The sequence below is a fragment of the Oncorhynchus clarkii genome, chromosome 10 (genome assembly GCF_045791955.1).
Source record: "Oncorhynchus clarkii lewisi isolate Uvic-CL-2024 chromosome 10, UVic_Ocla_1.0, whole genome shotgun sequence".
Lineage (NCBI taxonomy): Eukaryota > Metazoa > Chordata > Actinopteri > Salmoniformes > Salmonidae > Oncorhynchus > Oncorhynchus clarkii.
This window is the reverse complement of record NC_092156.1, coordinates 69716907-69737367: the sequence shown is the minus strand read 5'-3', so window position 1 is coordinate 69737367 and position 20461 is coordinate 69716907. Positions and strand designations below refer to the sequence as shown.

Genomic DNA, 20461 nt, shown 5'->3' with positions numbered 1-20461 from the left:
ATCATTTGCTTGGACTGGCCGACCCAGACGTCAAGAGAGACAGAGCTGGCCCTGGACCAAGGTAAGGTTGCTCTCTCCCTGGGTACATTCAACATTGAGGTGCATATGCTGATTTCTCACAAATGCACACATTCATTCAGGTTACAGACCATGTAACTATGTAACTAAGACCCCTAGACATAATGAGTCAGGTTACAGACCATGTAACTAAGACCCCTAGACATAATGAGTCAGGTTACAGACCATGTAACTATGTAACTAAGACCCTGGACATAATGAGTCAGGTTACAGACCATGTAACTAAGACCCCTAGACATAATGAGTCAGGTTACAGACCATGTAACTATGTAACTAAGACCCCTGGACATAATGAGTCAGGATACAGACCATGTAACTATGTAACTAAGATTCCTAGACATAATGAGTCAGGTTACAGACCATGTAACTATGTAACTAAGACCCCTAGACATAATGAGTCAGGTTACAGACCATGTAACTATGTAACTAAGACCCCTAGACATAATGAGTCAGGTTACAGACCATGTAACGAGGCCAAAGACCTCTAGACTTAACCAATGCAACAATATTAGTAGGCTAGTTAATGGGTTTGTAACACCCCTCTCCCCTCCACATCCCCCTCTCCTCTCCTCCGAGGCAGCCGTGGTTTACAGGGACAAGGTCACTCCAGAGAGAAATCTGTGTGAGTGAGTGAGTGAGTGAGAGATGGAAAGAGAGAGAGAGACGGCAGTTGGGTATGGCCATACCCGAGCTCAACACCAACAATTTAAAATGGGTACTAAAATCCTTCCAATTCTTTTTAAAAGGCCAATTCGGTTTAGCAGTATTAGTGGTCTCAGGGCCACCGGAACATCTGTTGCAAGTCGGCATTTCGTTTTCAAATCAGGTGTGGCAGCACCACTTTTGATTTATACTGAACAAAAATATAAACGCGTGGTAACACATGGTCTGCAGTTTTTAGTCCGGTTGGATGTACTGCCATATTCTCTAAAACGACGTTGGAGGAGGCTCATGGTAGAGAAATTAACATTCAATTACCTACTCTGGTGGACATTCCTGCAGTCAGCATGCCGATTGTATGCTCCCTCAAAACTTAAGACATCTGTGGCATTGGGTAGTGTGACAAAACTGCACATTTTAGAGTGGCCTTTTATTGTCCCCGGCACAAGGTGCACCTGTGTAATGATCATGCTTTTTAAAATCATCTTCCTGATATGCCACAACTGTCAGGTGGATGGATTATCTTGGCAAAGGAGAAATGCTCACAAACAGGGACGTAAAACACATTTGTGCCCAAAAATTGGAGAGAAATAAACTTTGCTTTTGTGCATATGGAACATTTCAGCTCATGGGACCAAAACAACATGTTGCATTTATATGTTTGTCGGTAGAGTTTAATAGCAAAGTGCTGTTTTTTTAGACCCATTTGCCTCATGATTTGTCGAACTCAACACACAGAATGTCTTTGTCCTTCATATTGGAGTTCAGCTACAGCGCTTTGCGTGTCTCAACCAATCAGATTCACAGAAATCGCAGGTCGCACGGGCCGAGCACAGCGCACAAAGCTCAAGGGGCTCTCTCTACTTTCCTCTGGTATTTAGCAAGCGTGATAACCCATCACTTCCCACACAAGCAACAACTCTTACATCAATGTAGCAGCCTAAACACCAGCCATCTGACATGCTGTATTGCATGGAAATTAGACTCTTTTTCAGTCTGATCAACTGTAGACTAGGCTACTAACAATACCAGCTGCGTCGTGTAGCCTACTATGCACCCTGTTCCTCTGGCCAGGGTAGACGAAGCGGTAACATTGTGTATTTATAGCCCATTTGTTCGTGAGGAAATGTGAATGGGATCAAATTTGGTTTATATTCAAATTTGGTCTGACTAGGCTCTCTAGACCTTTTCCAATCCACAATGATTAAGTGGAATGAATCAATAAACACAGTAGTTGACACTCAGACTGGTTTGTAATTAGGCCTACAGTTGCATAGCGCAGACTATACGCAACCTGCATAAAGCAAGCTCAGCCCTGTGAGTTTTATTGTCCAATCATGTTGCTTCTCTGTGTCGGTGTATAGGAAACCAACATAGTTCTGCTTTTAAATATAATTCATATTAACAAGTACAAAGTTGTTGAAGTTTGACAGGGTTTATCCTCCTCCTCGAGGCCAGGAGTTTTCAGGAATGTTTTAAAACCCTGTGACCTGATTAGAAATACTCTGGTCCCATATGAATCCTTTTTACAACATATTAATCACTTCAACCTGTAAAAGGTCCAGAGTTTTACCTGGTTAGGCTACCAGATCAGGAACGACTACGTACACCACTCTGGGACCTGCCACCTCTGAGCAGTCTGACTTTAGGACCATGCAGACGCCTCGGAGCGGAAGGGAAGGCAGTAAATAAGCTCCTTGTCACTTTGCCATAACCTAAGTTTCACTAAAATGACACCCCTGAAATGCATGGTCCTGTATCCAACAATGTGACAGAACTAACAAAAACAATATTTTAGTTTGACAAATGAGACTTGAAGAATCTCCAAGTGGTCACTTCATGTAAGAGCCCCACTTGAGAAATATGTCCTGAGCTACAAGGCAAGACAACTCAAGTACAACTCAGGCCTGAAGTATAAATAGTCCCATAGCAGCGCTGCACTGATCCAATATCTAAACTTAGGCAGGGGGCAACAAACTGAATAAAGTCGGTCTTAAAAAAGAAAACTGAAAACAGGCATCTTGCCAGACAGCTTCAACAGCCATTGTAACCGCTGGCTGTAAAGCCATTGTTTTGTGTGTGTGTGTCTGTGTGTGTGTGTGTGTGCGCGTGCGTGGTATGCCGAAAGGGGGTGACAGCATGTCTGCAACTGGTGGCTCCCCACAAACCCCCAATGGGAGTTCCTGACGCAACCGCAGCAGAGAGGCAGCCAGGCGCCGAGGCCTAGCCCAATCAAGACCAGCCCAGGCTGGGGGAGGGGACTAACCACAGACCCATGCTTGACCAGGCCTCCAGGAACACATCCATAATTCAAAGCCTCTGAGAGATGGCCTAAATATGTTAACTAAAAACACTGTACTTTCTGCTTTTTTAAAGACTGATTTGGGATCAGCAATCGCAAACCCAAATCTAACCTCAACTCTTATGAGCTGAGCAACAAAAACTAATCTGAGACCTGTTGATAGGAGCACGTTCGGACCACATGTCCTTAGTAGTGGCATTATTGCCAACTGCCAACAGTAGAGATCGCAGGACAAATGGCCCTAGTGTCAACACATTACATTGGACTATTCTCCTCCTGACTCACCACACGGTGCCAACCTGCCAGTTAAAACAGATGGGAATCGCCACATTAGAGCACATGTCCACAACAATGCAGTCAAAGGTAAGAAGTATTTGTAGCGACGCCAGGGCACTGCTGACGTGGCCGGCCGGCATCTGTGACAAGCCTGGATACAACAGCGCTGTTTAACCATGCACGCACACAGGGTCTGTGTGTGACAGAGGCAACAGTTTAGCCTAGTTTCACTCCAAGTGATTTCCATCAGTCCCCAGTATCCCTTTAATGACAGGAAGTGTTCGGGACACCATTCTTTGTGTGTTTGTTTACCCTTGTCACGAGCTTGTGAGCTCCGAGCTAGTCAGCCAGAACGCACAACCCAAACGCTCCTAATGACCCACACACACATGGGAATGCTTTCCAAATCGCTAACACGTTTTTACATTCTTCTATTTATAATTTTCTCCCTCTTATCTCCCCAATTAGGCTACAGAAGTCCATAAATGTGTTTTAAATAGAACTAAACACAGTGACTTAAAACCAGTGGGGGAAAAGTATCCAATTCTTGAGTAAAAGTAAATATACCTTAATAGAAAAAGTGAAAGTCACCCAGTAAAATACTACTTGAGTAAAAGTCTAAATGTATTTGGTTTGAAATATACTTAAGAATCAAATGTAAATGTAATTGCACAAATGTACTTAAGTATCAAAAGTAAAAGTTTTCTATTTTTCTTTTAAAGCATAGCAAGGGGCACACTCCGACACTCCGACACTCAGACACTCAGACACTCAGACACTCAGACACTCAGACACTCAGACACTCAGACACTCAGACACTCCGACACTCAGACACAATTTACAAACAAAGCATTTGTGTTTAGTGAATCTGCCAGATCAGGTATTAGGGATGACCAGGGATGTTCTCTTGATAAGTGTGAGAATTTGACTATTTTCCTGTCCTGCTAAGCATTCAAAATGTAACAAGTACTTTTGGGTGTCAGGGAAACTGCATGGAGTAAAAAGTACATTATTTTCTTTAGGAATGTAGTGAAGTAAAAGTCATAGTTTTCAAAAATGTTAACCATAAAGTACAGGTACCCAAAAAATTCTTAAGTAATACTTTAAAGTTTTTTTTTTTTTTTACTTAAAAGTACTTCACACCACTGCTTAAAACTTTAGTGAAATGAAATGAGGTTAAAAGTTAGTTCATAGTTATAGAAACACTTTCGGATTATACTGTATATTGAGCTAGAATTATTCAGTCAGCCATCTGTGATGTAACAACATTGCAACACTTTTGACAACACTGGTCAAGGGAAGTGCACTGATACAATGTGCAAGTGATATCGTCCTACGTCATACTTCCTGTTCCTGTCCCCTAATCTTTTGAATGTGCTTGCTTGATTATATCATCAAATTCATGAAAACTAGGTCATTTAAGATATATACAGTACCAGTCAAAAGTTTGGAAACACCTACTCATTCCAGGGGTTTTCTTTATTTTGACTATTTTAAACAATATAGAATAATAGTGAAGACATCAAAACTATGAAATAACACATATGGAATCATGTAGTTACCAAACAAGTGTTAAAAAAAACTCTTAAGGATCCATCCCTTTTTTTCCCCAATTTGCCCCTAAAATGACACACCCAAATCTAACAGCTTGTAGCTCAGGACCTGAAGCAAGCATTTTCTTGATACCATTTGAAAGGAAACACTTTGAAGTTTGTGGAAATGTGAAATGAATGTAGAAGAACAACGCACTAGATCTGGTAAAAGATCATACAAAGAAAAAAACATGCGTTGAATTTTTCATATTTGAAATGCAAGAAAAAGGCCATAATGTATTATTCCAGCCCAGGTTTAATTCAGACTTTGGCCACTAGATGGCAGCAGTGTATGTGAAAAGTTTTAGACTGATCCAATGAACCATTGCATATCTGTTCAAGATTGCCCAAATGGTTCATTAATACATTTTCAAGTTCATAATTGTGCACTCTCCTCAAACAATAGCATGGTATTCTTTCACTGTAAAAGCTACTGTAAATTGGACAGTGCAGTTAGATTAACACGAATTTAAAGCTTTCTGCCCATATCAGATTTGTCTGTCCTGGGAAATGTTCATGTAACTTATAACCTCATGCTAATCACATTAGCCTACGTTAGCTTAACCATCCCATGGGGGATACACCGGTCCTGTAGAGTTTAAACAAAAATATATATATTCTATACTTGAGATTCTTCAAAGTAGCCACCCTTTGCCTTGTTGACAGCTTTGCACATGCTTGGCATTCTCTCAACCAGCTTCATGAGGTAGTCACCTGGAATGCGTTTAAAAGTTCATTTGTAGAATTTCTTTCCTTCTTAATCCATTTGAGCCAATCAGCTGTGTGGTGACAAGGTAGAGGTGGTATACAGAAGACAGCCCTGTTTGGTAAAAGACCAAGTCCGTATTATGGGAAGAACAGCTCAGATAAGCAAAGAGAAAGACAGTCCATCATTACTTTAAGACATGAAGGTCAGTCAATGCGGAAAATGTCAAGAACTTTGACATTTTCTTCAAGTGCAGTTGCAAAAACCATCAAGCGCTATGATGAAACTGGCTCTCATGAGGACCGCCACAGGAAAGGAAGACCCAGAGTTACCTCTGCTGCAGAGGATAAGTTCATTACAGTTACCAGCCTCTGAAATTGCAGCCCAAATAAATGCTTCAGAGTTCAAGTAACAGACATCTCAACATCAACTGTTCAGAGGAGACTGTGTGAGTCAGGCCTTCATGATCAAATTGCCAGAAAGAAACCACTACTAAAGGACACCAATAATAAGAAGAGACTTGCTTGGACCGAGAAACATGAGCAATGGACATTAGACTGGTAGAAATCTGTCCTTTGGTCTGATGAGTCCAAATGGGAGATTTTTGGTTCCAACTGCCATGTCTTTCTGAGATGCAGAGTAGGTGAACGGATGATCTCTGCATGTGTGGTTCCCACCATGAAGCATGAAGGAGGAGGTGTGATGGTGCTTTGCTGGTGACAATGTGATTTATTTAGAATTCAAGGCACACAACCAGCGTGGCTACCACAGCATTCTGCAGCGATACACCATCCCATCTGGTTTGCACTTAGTGGGACTATCATTTGTTTTTCAACAGGACAATGACCCAACACACCTCCAGGCTGTGTCAGGGCTATTTGACCAAGAAGGAGAGTGATGGAGTGCTGCATCAGATGACCTGGCCTCCACAATCATCCAACCTCAACCCAACTGAGATGGTTAGGGATGAGTTAGACCACAGAGTGAAGGAAAAGCCAACAAGTGCTCAACATGTGGAAACTCCTTCAAAACTATTGCAAAAGCATTCCAGGTGAAGCCGGTTGAGAGAATGCCAAGAGTGTGCAAAGCTGTCATCAAGGCATAGTGAGGCTACTTTGAAGAATCTAAAATACATTTGTTTAAAAAAATGTTGGTTACTACAAGATTCCATGTGTAATTTCGTCGTTTTGATGTCTTCATTTTTATTCTACAATGTATAAAATAGTACAAATAAAGAAAAACCCTTGAATGAGTAGGTGTGTCCAAACTTTTGACCGGTACTGTATATACAATAATAGCCGTGTTTGTGGATGAATTTACTTCTGCCAGATGCCTGTAATAAAGTTTTTGCACTGAAGAACACTGCGCTCCATTTTTGCCCATTGAAGACCATTTTAAAAGCTTACAAAACTTCAAAAACAAAAGTAAAAAAACTTCAAGGCTACTTCCTGGAAAATGACTCGTCACTTTCATACTGTATATTGAGGCCGGGAATTTTCCAAGTCTAGTTTTACACAAATCCAGTGTGTGATGACGCTGGAGCGCTACCATGGTAACTGGGGGCCTACACTCTCCTGTGGTGTGGGTGCTAAAGTATCACTGGTTTGTGGAGGTTTGCTCACAATTCAACAATAACCCATGACACCTGTATGGGTGAGAATCATATTGCCCTCAAGTCTCTTTTTCAGAGACACTATAATAAATTATAAACTGGGTGGTTCGAGCCCTGAATGCTGATTGGCTGACAGCCGTTGTATATAAGACCGTATACAACGGATATGATAAAACAGTTATTTTTACTGTTCTAATTACGTTGGTAACCAGTTTATAACAGCAATAAGGCACATCAGGGGTTTGTGATATATGGCCAATATACCACAGCAAAGGGCGGTGTCCAGGCACTCCACCGTGGTATATTGGCCATATACAACACCCCCTCGGACCTTATTGTTTAAATATACTTCAAGATCCTTGGTTCTAGTGCCTTCTAAGCAACCCTAACCGTTACGTAGAAAAACACTAAACACTAGCAGACGGAACCCAGGCACAAAACCCAAACCCAACACCAAAACGTTCAAACAGAACTCTTACCTGTGGCAGCAGCTGCGGGGCGGTTGAATCTGGCCGAGCCGGCCCTCTGAAGGGGGTTCTGGGCCTGCTTGCCTGCTACCTGGCTGGTCACCGCTGGAGTCTTCAGCCCTATGGTAGAGAAATAGTGAAACACCATGTCAACAGACAGACTAAACCTAACTGCAGCCTTGTAGCAGAGACTACCAGGTTATAGGGCTAGTGTGGTTTTATGAAGTAGTATCTGTGTAGTAGTGGAGCTTGGGTCTTAAAGGAGAGCGCAGAGATTTAGCCCCTGTGTCCACCTCCTACTACAGGGTACAAGCCCCTGTGTCCACCTCCTACTACAGGGTACAAGCCCCTGTGTCCACCTCCTACTACAGGGTACAAGCCCCTGTGTCCACCTCCTACTACAGGGTACAAGCCCCTGTGTCCACCTCCTACTACAGGGTACAAGCCCCTGTGTCCACCTACTACTACTGGGTACAAGCCCCTGTGTCCACCTCCTACTACAGGGTACAAGCCCCTGTGTCCACCTACCACTACAGGGTACATGCCCCTGTGTCCACCTCCTACTACAGGGTACAAGCCCCTGTGTCCACCTACCACTACAGGGTACAAGCCCCTGCGTCCACCTACCACTACAGGGTACAAGCCCCTGCGTCCACCTACCACTACAGGGTACAAGCCCTTGCGTCCACCTACCACTACAGGGTACAAGCCCCTGCGTCCACCTACCACTACAGGGTACAAGCCCCTGTGTACACCTACCACTACAGGGTACAAGCCCCTGCGTCCACCTACCACTACAGGGTACAAGCCCCTGTGTCCACCTACCACTACAGGGTACAAGCCCCTGTGTCCACCTACCACTACAGGGTACAAGCCCCTGTGTCCACCTACCACTACAGGGTACAAGCCCCTGTGTCCACCTACCACTACAGGGTACAAGCCCCTGTGTCCACCTACCACTACAGGGTACAAGCCCCTGTGTCCACCTACCACTACAGGGTACAAGCCCCTGTGCCCACCTACCACTACAGGGTACAAGCCCCTGTGTCCACCTACCACTACAGGGTACAAGCCCCTGTGTCCACCTACCACTACAGGGTACAAGCCCCTGTGTCCACCTACCACTACAGGGTACAAGGCCCTGTGTCCACCTACCACAGGGTACAAGCCCCTGTGTCCACCTACCACAGGGTACAAGCCCCTGTGTCCACCTACCACTACAGGGTACAAGCCCCTGTGTCCACCTACCACTACAGGGTACAAGCCCCTGTGTCCACCTACCACAGGGTCAAGCTGAGGGTGGATAAATAAACACCTCATAATCACCTGGGCCCAGCTTATCAAAAAGTTATCTGGATTTCATCTATTGGATAGGATTAAATCCATAGAAATAGAATTAATAGAACAGAAGAATCATTGACTTGAATGAGGACTCCCGTTCTATTAATTATATTTCTATGCATTCAATCCTATCCGATTGAGGATATCCAGATCGATAACTGGGCCCTACTCAATGGGAATCGGAGAATGATGGGTCATTTGAGCCACAGGGTTGGAAAACTATTATGTTAAAACATAATTTTAGAAATGAGATAGTTAGATAATCACAAATCAGCTAGTCTGTTGATATGCAGGTAGCCTAGTGGTTAGAGCGTTGGGCCAGTAACCGAAAGGTTGCTGGGTTGAATCCCCGAGCTGACAAGGTAAAAATCTGTCGTTCTGCCCCTGAGCAAGGCAGTTAACCCGCTGTTCCCCGGGGGCCGAAAGACGTGGATGTCAATTATGGCAGTCCCCCGCATCTCTCTGATTCAGAGGGGTTGGGTTAAATGCGGAAGACACATTTCAGTTGAAGGCATTCAGTTGTACAACTGACTAGGTACTCCCCTTTATATGGTTTGGTATTTTACAATATAGTGGGACACAAGGAATAGATATTTGTGGGAATGGAGTGTTCTACCTCGGCGGTGAGTCATTGCAGTGTGTGTGTGAGAGAAAGAGAGTGTGTGTGTCCTCATAAGTTATAGTTGAATTAAGACATTTGAAACCAATGAGAAAAATCAGACTGACCTAGATACAATGGAATAAAAAATATTGGTACTCATATGTTTACACTTCAACCAAGCAGAAATCTACAGGGAAAAAAAATCAACTAACATACCGACTACTGTATCCATTAACTGTCAGTGGTCACTGCTGCCATGGCAACATGACGTCGCTACAGCAGATGTACTGTACTCCATCTACCCCAAGCTAATATTACTCATATCCTGTGGGCACTTCCAGGGGCCACAGAAATAAACAGAGATTCTATCTAACCAATATAAGGGAGCGCTATATTCATTGACACACATTATAGTGGAGATAAAGTGTATAAATGAACCAATCATCATTCAGGATTAGACCCACCCGTTGCGTAATCATTGACACACACAGGGACTGAGGTTGGTTGGTAATACAATCCTGGTTAGGTAATATTCCAATCTATGTGGTTCTGTTGGAACAACACATTGGGTCTAATCAGGAGAAACCAACCCATTTCAACACAAATATGTCCATGTTTTAGCTAAAAGATATTCAAGTCAAGGAGAGGGTGTGGTGTGCAAATCAAAAGCACCAGAGGAGACATCACCATCTGGGTGAAATGAAACTAGTCCATCTGATCCTGATCAGAGAAACACATCACAGAGAGGGAAACTGACTCATTAGTGAAACTGGCTAGTGGTGGTGAGCATGTTTAGACACGTCTGTTAAAATGCTAACTATGCTTAGACCATCAGACTTAAAGGGATCGGTTTCAAAATCAAAAGGTTAGTGAGTGAAAGTAAGCATACAGCAAGGATATGTGAAAGTATTGTGTGTGTGTGTGTTCACCTGTTGCAGTGCTTCTCCCTGGTAGTGAGGGGGCTCTGGTTCGGAACCCCAGTGGCCTGGTAGTGGTGGGGGCCTTAATCGACCCCTGGGTTCCCACTGGAGCTGTAGGCTGGCTGGGCCTCTCATCTGGCTTACAGCCCCCCACCACTGGACCTGGGACTAGGACAGAGAAAGACAGGGATGATGACAGTAAATACTAGAATTAAGAATTAACTAATACAAATATAGTCTATTAACCACTTGGAAATAGACTGAAACTCATTCAAACCTCACTCAACTACATTGGGTTTAGTTTGAGTTGTTCAATAGTGAAAGATGATTGGCTCGCACGTGTAACTCCAGCACACACAACATTCTATGATAGAACAGTGTTATTTGACGGGTATCTTTTTAGACACGGAAAGACCCAAACGGCGTTCCATACGTCAATACTGATAGATGATAGTTCTACTGTATCAAAACTGCAATGGTCTCCGTTGTGAATAAGTCTGTGTGGGCAGATAGCGAACCTCTCACAGCCCAAACGTAAGAAAGAAAAAAAAACGCTGTTTACATGGCATAATTCCCCTCATTAAGCTAAACGCACATAACGCCGATTACCTACCAAAAAGGGGAATAATCTCTGGTCCTAATGATCTACATGATTACAATCATCAGACTACTGATTACAAATGTCTCAAAACGCTGCATAAACAACATCTTCTGCATTAGAGACAGCCGTCTGCAACACAATTAGAGCATCGGGAAACCAGTATGTTGATGTGGTTAAGGCACAATGGTAGATTGATTTGCGTGATCACTGTGTGTGTGTGATTAGTTCCTCTGTAAACAGAGGCGGCGCATCGCCATAGCAACGGTATCTTGGTCGTCATCCGATCACCATGACAACCTGCTCATCCAACAGTAGCCATAGGTCTTCTACCTTCGGCGCTGAGTCATTGCAGTGTGAGTGTGAGAGCGAGAGAGAGAGAGCGTGTGAAAGTGTGGAGAGAGAGCGAGTGTGAGAAGAGTGAGAGAGTGCATGAGAGCGATAGAGAGGAGAGCGAGAAGAGCGAGAAGAGCGAGAAGGAAGGAAGGTGTTTCTTTTTTCTCTACTGTTCTGTCACTAAAGGAATTCCTACAGCAGGTCTCATCCATGTCTTCATCTCTCTTGAACATCCCCCTTTCCCCTCCTCCCCCACCCCCCTCTTCTTTCTCTTCAACAGAGTGGTGGCTGTACTGTAGTGAACAAAGACAACCATTGACCCCCTATCCCCATTTAGACCAAGTCACACAGGGAGGTCATGTGATGCTGTTGATAGTATTGTTCAGACGTATCACATTAAACCAATAGAATACTGGGCTATCACATGAAACTATTAGATAGTAATAAAAACCTCACTCTCAAACTCAACTCTACACGTTCAACATGTTGTGTGTTCATTTCAATATAGATTTCCTGATAAACTGAGACACGGCAACTATACATTATCCAGTGTTGAGTGGTTCAGTGTAGCAAGCCAACACTGTGGGGGAGCTGATTATCACCTCTAGGGACATTAAATCAGTCCTGACAGCAGACTACAGCAGGTCTGTACAATAAGCATGTAGACTTTCTGGAAACTAACATTTACTCCCTGAAATGAGTTAAATAAATGTGTGTGAGTAAGAGTCAGTCCTCACCCTTCTCCACTCACACCTCCATCGTCCTCAACACACAACCACCACCCTCCTCCACCTCCACCTCTCCAGCAGCTACAGTAGATAGAGAGGAGGACCAGATGTAATCCAGAGGTTTATGATGCCGTCCAGACAAAGCCCCCTGGATATGTGGGTCAGGAGAGTACCCTGTCCGCCTCTCAGATCACACACACACAGAGCCTGGGCAGATGTGAACTCTGACCTCGATAGAGAAAGCAGGAATGCCACTGCAATGAGGGGCCAGATTCACATGGACATTCTCTTCAGAGTCAAATGGCAGGGGAGACTCATGGAATTGTCGAGAGCGAGAGAGTGTGTGTGTGTGTGAGCTAGTGGCAAGAGGAGGATGTGAATCACCAGCACAGGAAGACCACACCAATGAAAACCACTGCTTGCACACTGAGTGTGTTGTGTGAAGACCTTCTGTGGTGCCGCAATGTAGGAAGAATAACTCAATACGCACACACATCTCACACAGTCTCACACACACTCAGTCTCACACACACACTCAGTCTCACGTTTGCTGGGGGCTGCTGAAGATCCGTTACTCTCGCTGGCGGCGCTGCCCAGAGAAGAGGAGCTAAGGCTTGTGGGTAGGTTCTTCACGGGCAGTTTGGACACGGCGGCGGCAGCAGCCGAAGGGCGAGCAGCACCTAACCCCTGGTTGACGGATGGCTTTGGGTTAGAGGTCACCACAGTAGGCCCAGGCAATCCAGAGGGTCTGTCTGTGACACGTGGCTTGGGGATACCTGGGAAATGTAGGAAAGGACCAACAGGGTTCATCAGATTCAGGTATTGGGAGAAGTATTCACGTCTGTATCAGTATGAATCAATGTCCATAATATCAATATGTCAGTACACTGAAAATTCTAACATTTATTTATCTAGTGACACAGCTGAGCTAGCAGAGGAAGGATGAATAGGAGAGAGACAGGGAGTGAGAGAGAACCCCCTCTGGCACTGAGTACATACAGAGAGACATATAGAGAAGTGCCCATATCAGCACAAAGTACGTGGACATACTGTAGGGTGACATTGATGGATTTATACAGACATATCAGCAAGTTTTAGACAAGCTCTCTCTCTCTCACACACACACACACGTTAGGGTGCAGAGATTTGGCTCCAGTGTGAAGTGAATGAGGTTTGTGACCTCTAGTCAAAGGTTATGAAATTGAACAGGGATTGGTCTTTCACAGAGGGAGGGGTTATGTTCCTATAGTGTTCCTGTAGTGTTGCTGAATACTGTAACAGAGCACCATGTAGTGACTGGGCCGCGTCTCCTGAACATAATAAACTGCGGTGACGCTAGCAGCACTGTATAATAACATAATATGAACTATCTGGATACATGGCTAGTCTTACAACTCAGACCTGGGTCATGTTCAGTGGGCCACAACGTAACAACACATTTGGCAACGTGACTAGTTAAGGTTAAATTCTTAGTCTTACGGTACAAGTTAATTAAGTACTTTCCTGTTTCACTCGGTTTGAAATAGTTTCTACTAGCTGATATTGAACAGGACCCTGGATCTTACAGGCTATTCCAGATACTTGAGCTGCGTTTGGATTTAGCGCCCACACAAGATGAATCACACGCACAACGCAAATACTTTTTGACATATTAATTTGACCAATGTCTGGTACAATGTCTGTCCATGACCCACGGAGCCAAATACTGTAGTTTACCTTGACCCGTCTGGTAACCCCTGGGCTGTTCTCCAGCTTAGGGGAGGGCTTGGTGGGAACTAACAACACCCCCTCCTCCCTTCCTTTAGATGTTTTCCAGTACATAATCAAACATGCTTCACTATCAGTAGGAACACCTCCCCAAGGCCCTACGGCTCTTCCCTTTTCACACCACTGCCCTGTGTGTTTGTGTGTGTGTGTTTATGTGTGTGTGTGTGTGTGTGTGGTGTGTGGTGTGTGGTGTGTGAGAGAGAGCGAGAGAGACAGAGACAGTGTGAGAGAGACAATAGCAGAGACGTTGTTTGTGTGTGTCAAAACTCAAGGATGTGTACATGTGTATCCAGGACAACGCCCTGAGTGGACCTGTGGGTTTCGTCACCATCGGCTTTGCTCATCAGAGACAGGAAAGAGAGGAAGAGCATTGCTGTGTAGAGATTAGTAGTAGGATAACAATGATCTACTGTGCGGTCAGTTTGACGTTTTCCATCATGATGGTCAGGGTTAGGACTGGAGAAGGGCAAGCTGGTCCTGGATCTGTGTGTACAGGAAATGTCTAGCTCAAGCTGTTGGATAGTACAGTAACATGACTGAATAGACCTCCTGTGTACAGTTTTAGTTACTGCAGGACCACCAAAATAGCCCTTTGACAGCAAATACATACTGTATTATACACTCAGTATACCAAACACTAGGAACACCTTCCTAATATAGAGTTGCACCCCTCCCCTTTGCCCTCAGAACAGCCTCGATTCGTCCTCTACATTACAAGGTGTTGAAAGCGTTCCACAGAGATGCTGGCCCATGTTGACTCCTAAGCGTTCCACAGTTGTGTCAAGTTGGCTGGATGTCCTTTGGATGGTGGACCATTCTTGGTACATACGAGAAAACTTTAGAGCGTGAAAAACCCAGCAGCGCTGCAGTTCTTGACACCAACCGGTGCGTCTTGCACCTACTACCATACCCCATTCGAAGGCACTTAAATATTTTGTCTTGCCCATTCACCCTCTGAATGGCACACATACACAATCCATGTTTCAAGGCTTTAAAATCCTTCTTCATCTACACTGATTGAAGTAGATTTAACAAGTGACATCAATAAGGGATCATAGCTTTCACCTGGATTCACCTGGTCAGTCTGTCATGGAAAGAGCCTAATGTTTTGTATACTCCGTGTATAATTGAGAACTTATAGCTAGTTGTGTGTTGGTTGCCTGAATGTCTTAAGAAGATACACGTATACATGTTTATGTTACCTAGGCAACATTAGGAGTTGTGTGTTCACCTTGCGGTGAGTGTTTACAACAAGGTAAAAAATGAACACAAGCACAAGCATGTTGCCTCAGTAACCACATAAGACATTAGGCCAAAGCACGCCTCCTACGCAATCATCAAGTTTGGAGACGACACAACAGTAGTGGGCTTGATTACCAACAACGACGAGACCGGTGAGGGCTCTGGGACTGTGGTGCCAGGAAAATAACCTCTCACTCAACGTCAACAAAACAAAGGAGATGATCGTGGACTTCAGGAAACAGCAGAGGGAGCACCCTCATACCCACATCGACTGGACCGCAGTGGAGAAGGTGGAAAGATTCAAGTTCCTGGGCGTACTCATCACTGACAAACTGAAATGGTCCACCCACACAGACAATGTGGTGTAGGGCAACATTGTGTTATTTTAATTTGTACTTTTTTCTACTTTTTACTTTAGTTTATTTGGTAAATATTTTCTTCACTCCTCTTGAACTGCACTGTTGGTTAAGGGCTTGTAAGGAACTATAATATCATCCTCTTTTAGCCCCTGAGCTTCTTTCTTAGCCCTTAGGAAGTTCTCCACTTGTATTCGCCGCATGTGACAAATAAAGTTTGATTTGAACTGCACCGCCCGCAATCACAGGGCACTCCAGGGGGTGGTGCGGTCTGCCCAACGCATCACCGGGGGCTCACTACCTGCCCTCCAGGACAACTACAGCACCTGATGCCATAGGAAGGACAAAAAGATCATCAAGGACAACAACCACCCGAGCCACTGCCTGTTCACCCCATTATCATCCAGAAGGCGAGGTCAGTACAGGTGCATCAAAGCTGGGACTGAGAGACTGAAAAACAGCTTCTATCTCAAGGTCATCAGACTGTTAAATAGCCATCACTAGCACATTAGAGGCTGCTGCCTAAATACATAGACTTGAAATCACTGGCCATAAATGGAACACTAGTTACTTTAATAATGTTTACATATTTGGTATTACTCATCTCATATGTATATACACTGTATATATACTGTATTTTAGTCTATGCTGCTCTAACATTGCTGATATATTCTTATTTCCATTCCTTTACTTAGTTTTGTGTATTGTTGCGAAATTGTTAGATATTACTTGTTAGATATTACTTGTTAGATATTACTGCACTGTCGGAGCAGACACAAGCATTTCGCTACACCCGCAATAACATCTGCTTAACACGTATATGTGACCAATAACATTTGATTGGATTTGAAACAAATGATGGTGAATGAGTAACAGACAGCCTTTGAACTCTTATTTGGGTGGAGAAGGTTTCTGAATGTGCTTCTCAAAGACGCCTTTTCAACATGGCCAGAGTTCGGGGTCAAATTTGCCACCGTTTTTCAGAAACAAGGAAACTTATTGTCCGCTCAGAATTTGACCTTTTCTGACAAGACGCAGATCTGGTTTTCTGATAGATTCATTCTTCCACACACACACACACACACCCTCAGATCCAATCCGCCCCCGAATCCCAACTGTCCCATATCACACACTGCAGCCTAGCGGTTATGGAAACAAATAGTTAAATTACAGACAGGCTATTGTGGGGGAATCCCGACCCGGGTTAAGCGTGTGTAAATGGAACGCAATTCCTTTTTTTATGCACTTTTCTCTCCATGTATATATTGACCTTAAACCTAAGCATGAGAATAGCATTCTATTCACCTGCTATTCATTGGGTCTGGAGCTTGAATGAATGAAGGTGTGGAGGAGGCGTGTCTACAGATATGATGTATTCTGACCTTGACTTAATTCCCTCATAATGAATGAAGGTGTGGAGGAGATGTGTCTACAGATATGATGTATTCTGACCTTGACTTAATTCCCTCATAATGAATGAAGGTGTGGAGGAGATGTGTCTACAGATATGATGTATTCTGACCTTGACTTAATTCCCTCATAATGAATGAAGGTGTGGAGGAGATGTGTCTACAGATATGCTGTATTCTGACCTTGACTTAATTCCCTCATAATTTGACCATCTTTACCTGCAAGGAAACCATGAATGTCTACCTACCCGTTTCAAGTGGAAAAATACTAATTTCTTTTGTCAGACAGAAATAACACCATTCTCCATACATTGTCATTTACAACTTGATAAGAGCTATCGATAAGAGCTAGGTAAATGAGTCATCCGTTTGGATCAGGGGATTGTAAATAGACTTGTTTTAGATCCATTTTACATTATAGTCACTGGAGACAAACGTTAAACCAGTCATTTGGCAGCAACCTGAAGCATTATCAACAAATCAACTTTCCCACAGTAAAGTTTATGAAATGCTTTGGCATTATTCCGTATTTTAATTAATTAATTAACTTTGAGGGATGGTTACTCTCGAATGTCTTAATTATAGGCCACCCCGACTTTCATGTTAAATATTATCCACTATCAGTATCAACCGTCAGTAGGACTAATAACCACACATATTCAACAGCCAATGTACTGTTAGTTCCCTTCAGGTGGTATAGCCTATATTATCATTCCATTGTTGCCTTTACATTCCTTTTCCTCCTCTGTAAACACTGTCTCGTCCGTATGGTTGCTGAGGATCATTAGTATCAGTTGATCTAATTAGTTTTTACACGTAGGCTAACTAAACTGTTATGGAGCGGAGTGCAGCCCAAGCCGTAACAGTTACAACCTGATGGTTAGTGCAGGCAATAGGTGAGGGTATAGCCTACTATTGTACATTATTCTCCCTGTTATAATTGAATGAACACTAATCTTGCAACATTATCATGGGTTGACAAACTGAAGGTGGCAATTTTCAGGATGAATCAAACCACAGTATTTTTGATTAAAGGCTCTCCAAACCTGTTTTATGACTCAAATACTTTCTTAACCCTAAATAACTGACGAAATCAGACTATTTTTAAACCTGTCAATTGGTGCTAAAACAGGGTGGCAGGTAGCCCAGGGATTAAGAGCGTTGGGCCATTAACCGAAATGTCGCTGGTTCGAATCCCCGTCCCAACTACATGAAAAATCCGCCAATGTGCCATTGAGCAAGACACGTAACCCTAATTGCTCCTGTAAGTCACTCTGGATAAAAGCGTCTGCTGATGACTAAAATGTAAAACAGAGATGAAAATGCATTAATTTAGATGGCTTTCTTTCATTGATTCCTAATATTCTGAACCTGTTCTCTCCATATATTCTAGTGAGTCGGTCAACAGAATTCTAAATCAAAGATACAGCGTATTTAAAGGGATGGCTTAAGACACATGTACTGAAAACCCATTGAATGAACATGCAGAGTGCTTTACGTGACTGAATAAGGTATGTCTGATTACCAAACACTGAGAAGTGCGTAGGAAAGGCGTACATTTTCTACGTCTGATTACCAAACACTGAGAAGTGGTAGGAAAGGCATACTTTTTCTACGTCTGAAGACTAGATGGAAGACAACATGTTGATGTCTCGCGTATCAAAGACTACGCCCCAAAAGACACCCTATTCCCTATGTAGTGGACTACTTTTTACCAGGGCTCATATGGCTTTTGTCAAAAGCAGTGCACTATATAGGGAATAGGGTGGCATTTGGGACTTACTCCCAATGACCCACGTCACGCTAACAGTAGTCTCAATTTCCCCACACAAGAAAAGCCTTTTGTGTGTATGGGGACTGAGAGAATCAAACATTGGATCCAACCCCTCTGGCAGAAGGAAGAGAGGACCCGAAAGAAGGAAGAAGGAGAGAGCGAGAGGGTTGCATATGCTTTTCGACTTCCTCTGAGAGGACACACAGAGGGAAGTTAGAGTAAAATTAGACCGCAGACACGCATGGTCACAAGCACAGCACACAGTCAGTCAGTCTCCCATTTTAAAGGGCTTTTAAAATATGCAGTCGGTTACATGTGGTGAGGGAACATGATGAGAGAGAGATGAAAATAGAGAGAGAGAGAGTTATCTTATGTAACTCTGCGCAGAACTGAGACAGACCCAAGCAGAAACACAGTCTGGGGATCGACACACACACTCTTGCACAGCTAACCTTGTGGGGGACATACAATTCAGTCCCATTCAAAATCCTATTTTCCTTAACCCCTAACCCGTACCTTAACCCTAAACCTAACACTAGCTTCTAACCCTAAAACTAACCATAGCTCCTAATCCTAGACTTAATTCTAACCAGAGGTTGACCGATTATGATTTTTCAACGCCGATACCGATTATTGGAGGACCAAAAAAGCCGATACCGATTAAAATCGGACAAATTATATATATTTGTAATAATGACAATTACTCATTCAACAATGCATAAATAAGTCTCAAATAAATAATGAAACATGTTCAATTTGGTTTAAATAATGCAAAAACAGTGTTGGAGAAGAAAGTAAAAGTGCAATATGTGCCATGTAAAAAGTTTACCAAGTTCCTTGGTCAGAACATGAGAACATATGAAAGCTGGTGGTTCCTTTTAACATGAGTCTTCAATATTCCCATTTAAGAAGTTTTAGGTTGTAGTTATTATAGTAATTATAGGACTCTCTCTCTCTATACCATATGTATTTCATATACCTTTGACTATTGGATGTTCTTATAGGCACTTTAGTATTGCGAGCCTAATCTCAAGAGTTGATAGGCTTGAAGTCATAAACAGCGCTGTGCGTCAAGCATTGCTAAGAGCTGCTGGCAAACGCAGGAAAGTGCTGTTTGAATGAACGCTTACGAGCCTGCTGCTGCCTACCATCGTTCAGTCAGACTGCTCTATCAAATCATAGACTTAACTATAACATAACACACAGAAATACGAGCCTTTGGTCATTAATATGGTCAAATCCGGAAACTATCATTTCGAAAACAAAATGTTTATTATTTCAGTGAAATACGGAACCGTTCCGTATTTTATCTAACGGGTGGCATCCATAAGTCTAAATATTGCTTTTACATTGCACAACCTTCACTGTTATGTCATAATTATGTACAATTCTGGCAAATTAATTACGGTCTTTGTTAGGAATAAATGGTCTTCACACAGTTCACAACGAGCCAGGCGGCCCAAACTGCTGCATATACCCTGACTCTGCTTGCACAGAACGCAAGAGAAGTGTCAATTTCCCTAGTTAATATTGCCTGCTAACATTAATTTCTTTTAACTAAATATGCAGTAATCGGCATCCAAAAATGACAATTACCGATTGTTATGAAACCTTGAAATCAGCCATGCCGATTAATCAGTCAACCTCTAATTCTAACCTAAACCCCATAGAAATAGCATTTGACCTTGTGGGGACC

General features: G+C 43.2%; 1 protein-coding gene across 1 annotated transcript in view; it reads right to left on the bottom strand.

The window, feature by feature from the left end:
• LOC139419074 (microtubule-associated tumor suppressor 1 homolog) overlaps positions 1-20461 on the bottom strand; it is a 74536-nt gene that overhangs the window by 37837 nt on the left and 16238 nt on the right. Inside the window, exons 4-6 of the mRNA XM_071168993.1 lie at positions 12763-12993; positions 10565-10723; positions 7706-7813 (exon numbers count right to left, since the gene is read on the bottom strand). Coding sequence (XP_071025094.1) covers positions 7706-7813; positions 10565-10723; positions 12763-12993 — 498 coding nt within the window. The remainder of the gene's footprint in view (positions 1-7705; positions 7814-10564; positions 10724-12762; positions 12994-20461) is intronic.